This window comes from Myxocyprinus asiaticus, chromosome 46, assembly GCF_019703515.2.
Source record: "Myxocyprinus asiaticus isolate MX2 ecotype Aquarium Trade chromosome 46, UBuf_Myxa_2, whole genome shotgun sequence".
NCBI classification, from domain to species: domain Eukaryota; kingdom Metazoa; phylum Chordata; class Actinopteri; order Cypriniformes; family Catostomidae; genus Myxocyprinus; species Myxocyprinus asiaticus.
In genome coordinates, this window is record NC_059389.1 from 28,933,285 (window position 1) to 28,950,387 (window position 17,103).

The 17,103-nt window shown below is 38.0% G+C and overlaps 1 protein-coding gene across 2 annotated transcripts in view; it reads left to right on the top strand.

Moving 5' to 3' along the window:
• lrrk2 (leucine-rich repeat kinase 2) overlaps positions 1 to 17,103 on the top strand; it is a 90,808-nt gene that overhangs the window by 30,960 nt on the left and 42,745 nt on the right. For both annotated transcript variants that reach the window (XM_051690322.1, XM_051690323.1), the window contains 6 exons: positions 133 to 281; positions 1,585 to 1,678; positions 1,757 to 1,943; positions 2,044 to 2,225; positions 5,137 to 5,360; positions 5,445 to 5,572. In XM_051690322.1, coding sequence (XP_051546282.1) covers positions 133 to 281; positions 1,585 to 1,678; positions 1,757 to 1,943; positions 2,044 to 2,225; positions 5,137 to 5,360; positions 5,445 to 5,572 — 964 coding nt within the window. The remainder of the gene's footprint in view (positions 1 to 132; positions 282 to 1,584; positions 1,679 to 1,756; positions 1,944 to 2,043; positions 2,226 to 5,136; positions 5,361 to 5,444; positions 5,573 to 17,103) is intronic.

Here is a 17,103-nt window from a genome sequence, read left to right on the forward strand (position 1 = left end):
GAGAAAGCAGTTGTTTAAAGGACTGGGGTGCTCTAATGTATTAGATTTGTTTGATCTTATAGTTAATTTAATGGGATATAACTGAAAAAGGTTGTAAACTATTGACAGTAATCCATAAATGTTGTATTTCAGGAATCAAATATCAGAACTGTCTCTCCCACTCTATCTGGCTGAATTGAAAGTTTTAGACGTCAGTAAGAATCAAGTTACAATGATTTCAGAAAACTTTCTCACTGAATGCATCAAGATGGAAACTTTTAACGCTTCATTTAATCAAATCAGTAAGTATCTTTGACTTTTTAAAGGGATAGTTCATCCAGAAATGAAACTTCTGTCATCATTTACTCATCATTTACTTTTTGTTCAAACCTGTATGTCTTATCTCCATGGAATTCAAAAGGAAACATTTTTAAGAATATTTGAGCTGCTCTTTTCCATAAAAGCATTACATCTATAGGGGCTGTCAAGCTCCAAAAAGGACCAAAAACTATTATTAAAACTATTATTCCAAGCCTTCTAAAACCATACCATGGCTTAATGTGAGGAACAGACTGAAAATTTAGCACTAAAATAGACAAATCTTATATCAAATGAAGGCTCTCGTTATCAGGAATGCTGTAAACTATGCAGTTTATTTTGTTGCCATAATTACACAGTTCAAATATTTATCAAAAGGATCACAAAGTAAATTATGATCTCTGTTCGACAACATAGACAAACGTCTCATGTCTAATCCAATCACTGCCTCTGTAAGCCCCAAGTACTATAGCCACAAAATGTTTTTCTTTTTAAAATGAGCCATTTTATATTTGTCAGTGAGCTTGCTGGGGTAAATAATCCAATGTTATATCAGATATGCAGTCCAGCAGATAAAGCATGATAAATCATCAGTTATTGATAATGAATATTATGTATCAGCACAAACCTGAGGATATCCTTTCTAATGACACTTAGATTAAGCTTCTAGTCCACTCAGAGGCTGAGATATTGAACAAAGCAGTGGGGAATGTGCATGGGATCACAAAATAGACTGAATGTCTATGGACGAGTGCTCTGCTGCGTCAGAGGGCATTTCAGATCTGAATACTGTGATAGAAAGTGATAGCAGAAAAAAAATCTTTTTTCTAGTACTTGCTGCCATCTAGTGGAATGAACTAACACTTTTTGCAGGGACATAGAGCAAACAGTGCCTGAATCACAGGCTTTCAAAGACAGGATAAAAAATGTATGTTCTTCATAACATTGCCAACATATACAATATTTTTTATGAATAATTGGATTTTTCACATTTTTTGGGGGGTTATTTTGTAAATTGAGATCGATCTTTTGCAATTAGTCCACTATATGTTTGTAAGATGAGCTTTTAAGTGGTAAGGGGTTAAAGGTTTTGTAAGCGATTTTAGCCATTCTGGAATTTCCACAAGCTGAGCTGTTGTATTAGCCATGCCCCCTCTTTCCAAAACACTGCACTCCAAAGATACCAAATGAGCTACCAAAAGAAATTATTCCTTTAAATCTGTTTAGCAGCTATGTTGTTTTCTACTGCATTTTAAATTCTATTGTGATGGTTTTCTTTTGATACAGGTTCACTGTTGCACCTTCCTTCAAAAATAACCACCATTAAATTATCACAGAACAATTTTACAAAGGTTCCTGAAGTAATTGTCAACCTGCCATAGTAAGTGAGGTGTTTTGTCTTTAACAAATGAACATTCTTTGAAACACACAGTTTTAATCTGTCTTTCTCTATGGTCAGTGTGCGTTCGGTGGACATGAAGAATAACAGCATCAGTGTTCTCCCGGGTCCGGAGGTCTGGGTCAGTTTGAATCTGAGAGAGCTGATGTTCAGCCACAATCACATCTCTGTGCTGGACCTCAGCAGACCTGTTTACAAGTGGGCTCGACTCGAGAAACTCCATCTGAGCTCCAACAAACTCAATAAAGTACAGCCATTCACAGTACACTCATTCAACTCAACACAACTGCAAATCGAAATGTTTGTCAGAAAATGCTGATAACATGTTTAATGTGTTTGTTTCACAGATTCCTCCTCAGATTGGTCTTCTGGAGGACTTGACGTCTCTAGATGTAAGTCAGAATTCAGCTCTGCGCTCTTTTCCTGATGAGATGGGGAAGCTGCTGCGCTTGTGGGATCTTCCTCTGGACGGCCTGCAGCTGCAGCTTGACCTCAAACACATCGGCAGCAAAACCAAAGACATCATCAGGTCTGAGTGATCGAAATGATTAGACATCTTTTTTATCTTTTTAAGAATTGCAGTAGAAATGCATGATTAATTGCGATATTTCTTTATATGTGTTAATTTTTTAAAACACATTAATTTTTATATACCGGTAATTAATCGCACTGAATTGACCGCCTTATTGTAAATCATTTTTTATTTTCATTTTTTAACAACGCTATACTGTATATAACAGTATAGTTTGTCCTATGCCTATGGATTTATGTTATAGTGTGTATTTGTTTATTTATATACACAGGGTTGGGAGGGTAACTTTTAAAAAATTATTCCACTACAAATTACAGAATACATGCTGTAAAATGTAATTTGTAACATATTCCGTTAGATTACTCAAGGTCACAGTAATGTAATCTAAATGCTTTGGATTACTTCTTCAGCTCTGGCAGATTTTTTCTCTTGTTTTGACTATAAACAAGTAAATAAAGTAAGAGAATACACTTCACTGTAAAAATACAATCTCTGAAAAAAAACTTAAACTAAATATCTTCAAGTGAATTTCTCTTGTTTTAAGGATTTTTTGATATTTTTACAGGAAAACATTATTTAAATTCTCATAAAGAATAACAATTTTGCAGTACATCTTTGCTCTAATATCAAAGGTCTAACTAGAGAAAAAGGTATGCTCCGACATGCATTTTCCTCATAGAATTTGCACCTGGTAACAGATGCATGTAAAGGCAAGAAAGAGCATTTTAGCTTTAGTTCACATGACAGTTTACACAGGGTTATCTATTTTTGCTGCTCCAAACATCACAACCCCACAGAGTGTCCACAACGACATCCTTTTCTGATCATATGTGGAATCTGTTCATTGAATGCGCCAAAAAATATATTATTTGTAGCTTTCTATACAGTGTTAAAGGCTACATTGGTTAGCATTTCTTGGAAAAATACCCTAACCCAGAGGTGCCCAAAATTTTTTCTGTGATAGGCCAAAAATCAAACTTGATTGAGGGCCGTGGCCGAAAGAGAACATTGCATTTTTTACAGCTTTTTGACTGTCATCGTTGTATGTTACAATTTAAACACTTTATTCCATTTTAAAATGGCTTGTTTCAATAATTACAACATTGCATGATCTCTACATTGCATAATGTGCATTGTTACTGGAACAGATTTTTTTTTCTCGTTCACATATTTCCAAATATTTTGGCTATTAAATTAACACCCTACAAAACAACTATACCAACAAAGAGGAGCAGATGACAGCATTTCTCCAGATTTGAAACAAGGAGCTTTTAAAAAATTGAGCAACCTCTTCATGTCAGTTGAATAAAACAAGAACATTAGTCAGAGATGTGAGTCATACACCAAAAGTGGTTAATGTTCTGTAAAAGTATTATTGTATCATTAATTACGTTTTATTTAACATCAAGGCTATTTAACACAGCCACATATAATTTTTGTTAATATTATTATTATTAACTACATTGTAACATTTGGTATTTTTAGCATGAGAGCACGATACCGAACTAATGTAGAGCAAGAGAAGCGAAGTGCCCATCTGTGCTCGTTTATGGGCATCTGCCACTGATTCGGCAACAGCTGCACAACGGACGGCACAAAACAAATAATGTTCAGCAAAAATTCAAATGAAGAACATGATGGATATATTCATTTTCCAAGCTGCTTAAAGGCACAGTTAACTTAGTGTTTGTAAACTTCTGACTTCAACTGCATAAAGAACATGAAATAAAGAAAAACAAATTAAATGAAATTATTTTTATAAAAACTTTTATAATATCAGCTATTCTACTAGCAGTATATGATGTAATCCAATTACAAAGTAATTAATTATTGTGATCTAATTACTTTCTTAGTACCAAAAGGACTGTAGTGCATTACATTTCAAATACTTTCAAATTATAGTTAGTGAATGTAGATTAAGTTAATTATTTTTAAGTACATTACTTGGCTTACACATATTTCTAAATTAATATTTATGTAGAATACATTTATAACATGATTTACGTTAATATGCACATCTGTTTGCGTTTCTGTGACAGCCGAAGGGTGTGTACGCCCTAACGACTCTTTTGAATTTAAAATTCATTTTTGTTTTTATGTGTTTAAAAAACTATTATAAATGTGTTATCTGTAAAAAAAAAAAAAAAAAAAAAGTTACTTAAAAGTAAATAGTAATGTGATTATTTTTTCAATGCAGTAATCAGTAAAATCATTCATTTCAATTTTTTTATTTTTTTTAAGTAATGTACCCAACACTGTGTCTCCGCTAGGGGCCATAACAAGGGCCTTAGTGGGGGGGGGGGGACCTTACTATATGTCGATGCGCCACATGGGCGGCTTTCACTATTGCGCACCGTCTCCATGGTTATATCACCGTCTCCCGCTGAACGTGCTTACATGCGCTCCTCCCAGGGCTTAAGCCCCGGTAAGCCTGTGTGTTAATGCGGTCCTGGACGTAACATGTAAATAGTTTTTACATATTATATCAATTTAAATCATCAGTGTATCTTTGCATTGTACCAAACATTTCTCTTAACATTTTGCCTTTGCAAGGAATTGCAGAGACCAGAATATCGTGGTTGTGACGTGGGTGTGGACTCTTTTGACTTGTGCCACAAAGCAACCACCCAGAACACCCTAGTGATACCCTAGCAACCACCAAAAATACCCTAGCAACACCCTCACAACCACCAATAACACCCTAGCTTTTCCCTAACAACTCAAAACACCTTAGCAACCGCATAGCAACGCCCTAGCAACCACCCACAACGTGCTGGCATTGTGGCAGCGAGTTTTACATGGGCCACCACTTCAGAATATGTCAAATCTATTATCAAAATGTTGTTGTTGTGTCTGTTATTCTATATGTTTAATATGGAGATAGTATGTAAACATTTGGTTCTGATAGGTTCTTGCAGCAGCGTTTGAAGAAGGCTGTGCCATATTACCGTACAAAGCTAATCGTGGTTGGCAGCCCATGCAGTGGTAAAAGCTCTCTGATTCAACAGCTGATGAGACTGAAGCGCTCTCAGTGGAAATGTGATCAGCACACTGTCGGCATCAGTGTCAGGGACTGGACCCTCAGAAAGAAAGACAAGAGGAGCATACTGCTCAATGTGTGGGAGTTCTCAGGTCAGCAGCTTCACTACTCTCACTTCATATTAGTATGGAAAAATATTGTCTGCATAAATTAAAGTTTTTTTAATTATTGTTCAGGTGGTGAGGAGTGCAGTGGTCTTCACCCTCATTTCATGAGCTCCAGAGCTTTGTATCTGGTACTGTATAATCTGAGTAAAGGACCTAGTGAAATAGACTACATCAAACCCTGGCTATTCAACATCAAAGTATGTTTCTGCACTCTCCCTACAACACATCTCCCTGCAAGCACAAAATGTTTACATTTTGCATTGTTACATTTTTTGTGTGATTGTTATAGTGCAGTGCAATGTTGTAAAAATTTAGATTTTTTTTTATTTTTTATTAATTTAGATGAAACATGATTTGAGGTTAATGTATTTGGATTATAAAATTATCACAGGGTTCCCATGCATCCTGGAAACTTGGAAAACCTGGAATTTTGCAATGCAGTTTTCCAGTCATGGAAAATTATAAAAATACCTGTATGTCCTGGAAAATAATTGTTTTGTCCTGGAAAATATTTTAGTATAATGAAACTGTAGTGACTGTCACTAACAAGGTTTTTGTTGTGGCCTTTACACCTCAGGATGTGAATACATTTTTAATAACTGAACGATCAAAATCCACTTATACCGCAGTTACCACATGTAGGGCCCTATGATTTCCGCAATGAATTCACGGAATCCAGTCATAAAAATGCCATTAGCTATAAAACGTGGAATGTCACAGAATTTGACATATTTGGGACTAAAATGAATATTTGAATGGAAATGTATTTAACCTCTTCAACTCTGAAGCATTTTTGGACTGCCGTCAGCAATTTTTCACACTCAAATTTAAAAGCTCACCATTTACACACTGTGAACTAACTGCCAAACCCCCCCCCCCCCCCCCAAAAGATTTATTCATAAATAATATTGTATATGTTTACAGTCTTATGATGAATAGAATTTAAAGAAATTGTTGTCCTAAATTTGTAAGCATGTAATTCTGGTTCTGTTCACCACATCTCCCTCCAAATAGTCTTATTTTATTCCACTACATGGCAGGAAATACTAGAAAAAAGTATTTTTACTCCGATCTGAAATGTAGGTGGCGCTATAATGCTTTTTAGACTTTGCAGATATGCTCACCTACAGACATTCAGTCTAATTTTCAGTTCAAGCATCACCCCCATTTTATCATAGAATATCTCGGCCTCTGAGTGGACTAGAAGCTCAATAAAAGTGTCATTAGAAAGCTGAAATCTTCCCCTTTGTGTTGATGTATAACATTTTATCATCAGTTGATAACATATATTTCTGATGATTTGTTTAGCATGCTTTTCCTGTAAGACTGCATATTTTGTTCAGGACATCTAAGATATACAGTATCCTTGGATTATTCACACGAGCAAGCTCACAGACAAGATAAAAATGACTAATCTTTTAGAGAACTTCCTAAGGTAAAAGCGGAAATAAAGTTTTTAGCTATTTGGGGCTTACAGCAGTAGTTATCGGTGCATAAAAGAGACGTTCGTATTTGATGTCTTACAGAAATCATATTTAATGGTGTAGTTCTTTTGAAAATCTTTTAAACTGTGGTATTAGGGCAACAAAATTAACTGTACTGTCACGTTTCATTTGATATATGATATATATTGTCTATTTAAGTGCTATTTTAAATACTTTTATATTCATATTCATATTTCTACCACATCACCACCAGGTGGTGCTTATTTGCGACACAGATGTTTTAAGGCGTTATTGTGTTATTTTAAGTAACATAAATGCAGAAGTGATTATCTATGAAAAGTTCAGATTCTAAGCTTTCAAACGATACCTCATATGCCTGACTTATGTATATGGGGACTTAAGCATTTTAAGCGTAAACTTTTTTCATGATATAAAGCCTCTTTTGGACCTGCCGGCGGGTCCACAGAGTTGAAAAGTTTCAATTAAAATTGCGATATGTCCATGTGTGATTATTAAACCACAGAAGGCTATGATTTAATGAAATAAATATATAATATGCATGTGCTGCGTCCTTCAGAAAACACCTCATCATGATCATCCAGCGCACTCTTTGTTTGTAGTAGATGACAGAGAGGAGAAAGCACTGAAGCACATAAAGGCTATATGTTTATTTAATTAAATCACACCTTTTACATTTATGCTTTTATCCAAAGCGACTTACAGTGCCCTTATTACAGGGACAATCCTCCTGGAGCAACCTGGAGTTAAGTGCCTTGCTCAAGGACACAATGGTGGTGGCTGTGGGGATTAAACCAACAACCTTCTGCATACTTGTTCAGTGCTTTAGTCCACTACGCCACCACCACTCCACCTTTTTGGGGTTTAATAATTATTACAATAGGCCAGTGATTCCCAACCCTGTTCCTGGAGGCCCCCCAACACTACACATTTTGGATATCTCCCTAATCAAACACACTTGATTCAACTCATCAGCTCGTTAGTGGAGACTCCAAGACCTGAAATGGGTGAGTCAGAAAAGGGAGATATACAAAATGTGCAGTGTTGGGGGGCCTCCAGGAATATGGTTGGGAACCACTGCACCTGGCCATGTAGCGAACTGCTTATCTGGAAAAAACTAACATAAAAAAATATAATAAAACGCCAAAATAAAAGCTTCTTTTTTTTATGGACGAGTTAAATGGGGAAAAAAAGACCAATAAAATATTGTACTAGTGTATAGTAATAATATATTAAAGCAATGTCTTGTATCTATTCTGTTATGCAGCATTTAATTAGAAAAAAATATCTCCAGTTTTGTTTTGTGTTGTGAGGATTTTGTATAAAAGCACTTAACCTCGTGGGACCCCGCGGACTCATGCGAGGACTTGCACTCTAAGCAGTCATTTAAGGGTTAAACTTCTGACACACAGAGTCTTGTGACCAAACAGCATGCCATCGATTTCCGTGAACTGCTTCTATGGGCGCAGCGCCAACATTAGTGCCTCTGGTAAGAAACCTCTTCAAATGTTTTCACTGAAACTTGTTCGGTTGTAAAGAGTAGTGTCTCTAGTTTCGTTTGATTGCTGCTTTAAATATTTCATTAATTTTTCGCGCTTTGGCGTGCTGATAAACATGAAGTACTTGGCTGAGTGCTGTGGAGCAGATTTCTGATAGACGTTCCAAAAATATGTTATTTTGAATAACTTTTCAAAGTAACAAATCATTTTGCTTCATTTTAATATACATTTTATATTGTTATCACTGTACAATACGGTTCTATTCATTAACATTAGTAAATGCATTCCTATATATTTACTGTGCATTTTCACATTGAGAATACATTTCATGCAAAAGCTGAAAAATGTTGCTTTCAGAGGCTTTACGTTTATGGATGAAAATAAGGTGCATTTCAAACTGTTCTGAGACCAGTATGTGCATTCACTCCTAAAATCTGACCAAAAGTTTCAGGCTGCAGATGATGTTTGGACCACTCAACATGTTTGACTTGTGACAATGATAATCAGTACACTGAATCAAAATTTAAAACGCAAAATTTTATTTTAACATGGTTTGCAGTTGATGAGTTGATGATGCTGGCCAATACGTGAAATCAGAATGATTTATTCAGCTTTATAGAAAATCAGCTGTAATGTCTATAACGTCTCAAAAATATGAATTAACACTCCTGGACATAATAAACTATTTGATGAAAAAAAAAAAAAAAAGACTTTTATTACTTAAAATAACTTAGTCCCGCTGTCCACATATGTGGACATACATTTTTATTAAAACTATTTGCTCTAGAAAAATTTAAAATATTTTTTTCTTTTGCTTGTTTATTAGGTTCTATTAGTTACAAATCAAAAAGGGAAATAAAAAATGTACACAGGAGGTTAATACAAATAATGCAATGTTCTATTTTCATTTGATTAAAGTTTTAATGAATTAATTTGATTAGACACCATTTTGATAATAAAATGTAATTAAACTATTGAATATGGAATTAAGAAAAAATAACCATCCAATAATCACAATATACATCATGACCTCTTGTGTTTTTTCTTAAATATTAAAATATCAGTGCCACAGTTTTCAACTTTGAAAAAATATTTTTATAGAACATATTTTTAAAACTAAAATATTACCAGGCCACATTACTATGATTGTGGAACATTTTGTTCACATGATAACACTTTACAATAAGGTTTTATTTGTTAACATTAGTTAACGTCTCGTTACATATGTAACCTCTGTTCCCTGAGACGAGGGGAACGAGACATTACGTCACTAAGCTGATGCTACGGAGGAGTGTCCTTCTGTACGACCTAGCTGAAATCTTTCTACAATAACTTCAATTCTAAAATTCGGCCCTTCCTCGCCGTTCCTCAGAATTTTCTGACTGAGGGACAAGAGTGCATTTCAACTCAGTTTTTCACAATTCCTGACATTTAATCGTAGAAAACATTCCCTGTCTTAGGTCAGTTAGGATCACTACTTTATATTAAGAATGTAAAATGTCAGAATAATAGTAAAGAGAATGATTTATTTCAGCTTTTATTTCTTTCGTCACATTCCCAGTGGGTCTTAAGTTTACATACACTTTGTTAGTATTTGGTAACATTACCTTTAAATTGTTTAACTTGGGTCAAACGTTTTGGGTAGCCTTCCACAAGCTTCTCACAATAAGTTGCTGGAATTTTGGCCCATTCCTCCAGACAGAACTGGTGTAACTGAGTCAGGTTTGTAGGCCTCCTTGCTCGCACACACTTTTTCAGTTCTGCCCACAAATGTTTGTATCAGATTGAGGTCAGGACATTGTGATGGCCACTCCAATACCTTGACTTTGTTGTCCTTAAGCCATTTTGCCACAACTTTGGAGGTATGCTTGGGGTCATTGTCCATTTGGAAGACCCATTTGCAACCGAGCTTTAACTTCACGGCTGATGTCTTGAGATTTTGCTTCAATATATCCACATAATTTTCCTTCTTCATGATGCCATCTATTTTGTGAAGTGCACCAGTCCCTCCTGCAGCAAAGCACCCCCACAACATGATGCTGCCACCCCCATGCTTCCCGGTTGGGATGGTGTTATTTGGTTTGCAAGCCTCACCCTTTTTCCTCCAAGCATAACGATGGTCATTATGGCCAAACAGTTCAATATTTGTTTCATCAGAACAGAGGACATTTCTCCAAAAAGTAAGATTCTGACCCACTGGAATTGTGATATAGTCCATTAAAAGTGAAACAATCTGTCTGTAAACGATTGTTGAAAAAATTACTCGTGTCATGCACAAAGTCCTAAACGACTTGCCAAAACTATAGTTTGCTAATATTAAATCTGTGCGTATGTAAACTTCTGACTTCAACTGTATGTAACAGAGACGTTACATCTAGGTTGTAAAACCTTGCGAATGTGTTTTGAGAAGACCATCCTGCTGCAAAACATAAGACACACCGTTCGTCCATGCCCAGGAAGACGCTACGCCTCCAGTTGAGTGTGCTTTAACACCAATTGGGCAATTCACAACCTGCAACTCGTAAGCCAGGGTGATCGAATCAACGATCCAGTGAGAAAGTCTTTGCTTGGAGATAGGGCTGCAACTACTGATTATTTTGATAATCAACTAATCTAACGATTATTAGAACGAGTATTCGACTATTCGGTGATTATTGCAACAATTAATCATTAGCTCTTAACCGATTATTCCGCTTGTGCCCCGACTTAAAAGGTTGTATTAAATGTGCTTACTAACAATAAAGAGTACAAAATCATCTTTTAAAAATACCTCTAAATGACATTTACTGAATTAAAGGAAAAAATAATTTTAAGTTTAATTCAGTAAAAAAACACTGCAAAAAATCCTATTGTTATCAAGAGTTTTTGTCTTGTTTTCCATTTAAAATTGTCTAAAAATCCTTAAAACAAGATACATTTACTTGAGAAGCAACATATAAGATATTTAGACTTGCTGTAAGAGAATGTATCTTAAATATAAGTGTATTTTGTATATAAGTGTATTTTTTCACTTGGTTATACTTCTGCAAGTGCAGTAAAGACAAAATATACTTATATTCAAGATCTGTTCTCTCAAAGCAAGTCTAAATATCTTATATGCTGCTTCTCAGATGAATGCATCTTTTTTTTTAAAGGATTTTTAGATATTTTAAAATATTTTTATTTTTATTATTATATTCAATATTCCCAGATAACAATATTTTTATTCTGCAGTATATCTGCTAAAGTAAATGTATGTTGTTTTAAATGAGTTTTAGATATTATTTTTGGAAAACAGGCCAAAACAAAAGAAATCAAAAACATATTTTGTTTCACTGTATAATGGGGCGAAGACTACCCTCTCTCACCTTTTTGTTCACTTCAATCCATCTTTAACTCACAAAAAACAAATTCTCTCTTATAAATAATGCTGCGTATTGCCAATTTTCTTCACGATAAGAAATGCACAGTATATTACACAATACACATATATTATGATTCAGTAAGTCGCGAGCCATCATGTTATAATCTAGCTGCACCAAGCGTGCGCTCAAGGGACGAACGTCCGCGCGACAGAGTGTGCCTCAGCCGGGTGCAATTTCAATATCTCCCCCTTAGATCGGGACACTTCGCACAACTCATTGAAGAGGCACTGACTGTACAGAGAAATGCCAGTTTCGGGGAATGTAGTTATTTACATGACCTGCTTCCTTATTATTTGAACTTTAATAAAGCCATAACACATTAAATATACTGCATTAAAGATGTAACGCCGGGGTGTTTCCTTTAAAGACGCTCGACATGCAAGTTTTGCTTCAGCGGAGCAGCAGATCCAGCTCCGCTTATTTTACAACAAGAGTGCTTCTGTATGTACTTATTTTGTATTATTCCATCATACTTTGCGATCTACATCACCTGAAGCTGTTTGCAAAGTTTGGAGTGCATCTGGACTGTGAGCTGTTTTCTTCCTCTCCTCAGTCATCATTAGAGTGTAATGTGATCTCATGTTAAGTTAAATGAGATCAAACGACTTTTTGACAACGAAAATTTTTGTCAACAATTTTTTATTGTCAACGTTGTCGATTACATAGACTAATCGTTTCAGCCTTACTTGGAAACAGACATTCCTTTCATGCATCCTCCATAACACACAAAGAACTGGTCAGACAGTCTGAATTGGCGGGTGCACTCAACATATGTGTGTAGCGCTCACAAAGGGCATAACAAATGCAAGGACTGTTCCTCATCCGAATTAAATGGAGGAGGAAAAAGGCTTGAAGGTGAACCACCTGCACTCTGAAAGGTGTGGTTGGAACCTTAGGCACATAGCCTTTTCTGGATTTGACAGTGGTTTTTGAAAGACCCGGACCAAACTCCAGACATGAATTGTCAACTGACAGTGCTTGCAACTGACCCGTTTTACTGAGGACAAAGCCAGCAGTAATGCGGTATTAAGAGAAAGCACACACAATTCAACATAGTCCAGAGTCTTGAATGTTGGCCCCATGAGCACTTTTAGGACCAAAGTTAGGTCCCAAGTCGGGACTGTAGCCGGGCGAGGGGGATTTAGCCACCCCGCCCCTTAAGGAATTATGATTAAATCATGTTTGCCTATAGAGGTGCCGGGTTTAGGTGTGTGATACACAGATATAGTCACCACATAAATTTTGAGCATTGACGGAGTGAGCCCTGTGTCCAATCGCTATTAAAGAAATGTACGAATTTCAGGTATGGGGCAGTTGACTGAGTCTTTGCCGTGTGAAAAGCACCAATTAGTGAACACATTCCCCAACCTGTGTTGGATGCATCTGTGGTCAGCACTTCTGAAAATTTGACCCAGCATAACACCCTGTTGGTAGAAGGCTGGCGCTGTCCATGGTGCTAGAGCAGCCAGACAGCGGTGAGTCATCACGATGCGCATGCACCCGAGGCTCCAGGCACAATGTGGAACATCGCTTGAGTCAGTGCTGGAGAGGTCTCATGGTAAATGCTAAATGGTTTGCACTTATATAGCGCCTTTTTTAACCTTAGTGGTTCTACAAAGTGCTTTACACTGTGTCTCATTCACCCATTCACACACACACTCACACACCAATGACAGCAGAGCTGCCATGCAAGGCGCTAGCCTGCCATTGGGAGCAACTTGGGGTTCAGTGTCTTGCTCAAGGACACTTCGGCATGTGGAGTCATGTGGGCCAGGAATCGAACCGCTAACCCTGCGATTAGTGGACAACCCGCTCTACCATCTCATGTGTAACAGACCTAACAGTATGACGGTGGATGCTGCACAGACACTGAAGAATGGTCTGTATGTGCTCATTTGTGAGGTGCGTGCATGGGGCGAGCGCCGCATCGATACATTTCGTGAACATGCGGGGAGCCAGAGACAGACTGAAATGAAGGACTTTTAATACGCATTTCCTTCGAACACAAATCTAAAAAGCCACCTGTAACGCAGTGCAATTGGTACATGAAGTATGCGTCCTTCAGATCTATTGACGCAAACCAGTCCTGAGGATTAACGCAAACTAATCCTGAATGGGCATGTCACGAGCATGCAATTCAAGCGTCTCAGAACTAGAATGGCCCGAAGCCCGCCGTCCTTCTCCAGAACAAGGAAATAATGACTGTAAATCCCGCTATGTGTGTCGCAGTCTGGGACAGTCTCCATCGTGTTTTTGCAAGGAGACTTTGAATCTCTGCGTGCAACACTGGCACATCCTGTGGTCAACCACAGATTGCAAAGTGCCGGTGAAGCAAGGTGGCTGACATACCAACTGAATTGTGTGACTGTGCTCGATCATTTTAAACACCCAGACTGACACGTGTGCATTGCTGAACCTGCTTGGCCCGTATTGAGGACTTGCCACGCATTCACGCAGTGGGACAGCAGGCTTATTAATTCATCTGACACAACCTCTATCATGTTCTTTTGAGAAGATTGTGTAGACTGGCGCGTCTTCGGACGGAACCTTGGAAGACAGAACACCATTTAAACGGGGCGGCTGATGTGCAAATTGGATCATATAACCATGTTCGATCTTTTTTTAGCAACTAGTCGGAAATGCCCGTAAGGGCTCGCCACACGTCTGCGTAATGGGACAGAGGGCAATTTGGTTTGTTCATTGTATGATATAATGCGCCGCTCACCATTGGGAAGTGGTTGTGGGGTTGTGTGTGGGTTTTGAAGTGGGAAAGCTCTTTTATGAAAAAGTGTGAGCGTCTCGTGCATGTGCAACTAGTGCTGTACTCTTTTTTTTTGCATTCTTTATTGCATGTGAATGAATATGAGACACAGAAACAACATATTGAACAACATTTTGAACAACAATATTCCTTTCCTGACAACCAGCCGGGAACAGGGGAACAGCATCGTGTGTCAGGAGCACTTTTGCTGCGCGGGTGTTGGGGGGGGGGGTTCCCCACGGCGAGGGGCTTGTGCTGAGGCAGCTGCCTTTGTTTAGGCCACGGTTTGTGTGGCTTTCCAGCGGCGACATTTTATCGGTGCTGAATCAGTAGGCGTTACCCCGAGACAGAGTGGGAGCGAGCCGGTCGTGATGAAATACTGCTATGTTTTGGCTTAAAATGTCTCAGCCTTTGAGTGTTGCTGAGTCGTGATGTAGTGCTCAGCAAATCTATCCACAGAGCTGCCGAAAAGGCCGGCTGGAGACACCGGAGCATCAAATAGAGCAGCTTTGTCCGCGTCACGCATTTCCGTGAGGGTCAGCCAGATGTGACAATCCAAAACCACCAGGTTGCTCATTGACTTGCCAATGGCCTGTGCAGTGATTTTCGTGGCTCGTAGCGCTAAGTCCGTAGCGGTGCGGACCTCTTTAAATGTCTCTGGATCGTAGCCTTGCTCGTCCATTTGCTTGAGGAGCTTAGCTTGGAAAACTTGGAGCACTGCCATAGCATGGATTGCTGAACCTGCTTGGCCTGCCGCTGAGTATGCTTTGCCAGCCAGTTCAGACATCAGTCGACACAGCTTGGAAGGATGAACAGGGTGCGATTTCCACTCCCTGCTACTGATCGGGCAGAAATGTGCCGCTACCGCCTCTTCTACAAGGGGAAGTTGGGCATAACCTTTGTCTTATCCGTGGTCCACTTTAGTGAGGAGAGTAGAATCTCTGTGCGAGCAAGCTGAATAAGGCATGTACCAGGATTTTTCATGTTCATTATGAACTTCAGGAAGAACGGGGCAGATCTGCGGAACGCGGTCGCTTGACGGCGTCCGGACTGCAAGAACCATTCATCAAGGCAAGATTTTTCAGGTTCCTCTGGAGGAGATCACTCGAAACCAAGCTCTTCGACCACCCTTGATAGGACACAGAGCATCTCCTTGCACACTCCTCGCTGAGGGATGTCACTCATTGACCACTTACCACATGCAGCGAGAGACATAACATCATCCCCAGCATCAAAACCACCGAACGTGACGAGGCCATGCACTCCTGCAGAGGGCTGAATCTCACCACGTACATACTGTATTGGCATAGACGCAGTATATGGAGACTAAGGGGCTAATGGGGCATGTGCTGGAACGAGATCCACCTCAAATTCATCCTGCTTCACCTCGCAGCCTCGTGTGATCCCTCAGGTGTTACAGAAGAGGCGGGTGGGAGGGCGCGGGAGGCTGAATCATCCCTCAGTACGAGGGTGATTCGCGAGCGAAGTCTGACTCTAAGAGAGCTGTCTCTGCATGGGCACGGCCCAGACGGTGAATGCAGCTCTCATGCTGATCTGACTGTGGGATGTGTCCCTCGCATAATGAAAACTTACGGAGCAACACCTTTAAAATGATGTGAACACGGAGTGCAACAGAATACAGTGATATTGAGAAGCGTGTTTCAAAGTTTCAATCTCCATTATCCTAAAAAAAATAAATACAGCGCTTTTGACTACAAAAAAAAAAAAAACTTTCAGATGCCACACAACCAAAATAAAGCCCGTTACACATGGGACGTGGTATCTAATAGTGTTTTGTACAGTCAAGGCGGTGTTCGCTTCTTGGCCGTTGCCATAGTTTCAATCAACCTCTGTAAGAGAAAAATTCTTCACTTATTTGGCCTTACCTCATTTAGAAATGCCCTGTGGCAACAATGTTGTTCAGTATATTTAAGATGCAGTTGGACCTAATCGATTTTAAATTGGGCTCACTTTGTTTCTTCAACTGCTTTGGTATATATAGTTAAACCAAATCAGTAGTTTGTCATAATCAGTCATAATCATAATCAGAACATGAGATAAAACATGAGATAATCAAATGATAAAGTAAAAATGGCACTTGTGTTTATTGTTAATTTGTGTTTGATCTCCTTACAAGAGAACCTGATGCATTATTTTGTACATAATTTAATAATGCACTATAATTTATTATTTGTTGTTACAATAAATGTGTTGTTGCGATGCAATGTTTTTCAATTATTAACATTACAATACTTGTATCTTTATGATATGTTATGTTATATACTAACTTAAATTTGTTTTCGGGGCCTTTCTCAGTAAATAATGATGTGCGATTAATTAATCGGCACATGTCGTAATTAATTTGATTAAAAATGTTAATCGATTGACAGTCCTAATATATATATATATATATATATATATATATATATATATATATATATATATATATACACAGTGCCTTGCAAAAGTATTCAGACCCCTGACCAATTCTCTCATATTACCGAATTACAAATGGTACACTGAAATTTCATTCTGATTGATGTTTTATTTTAAAACACTGAAACCAAAATCAATTATTGTAAGGTGACATTATTTTTTTAT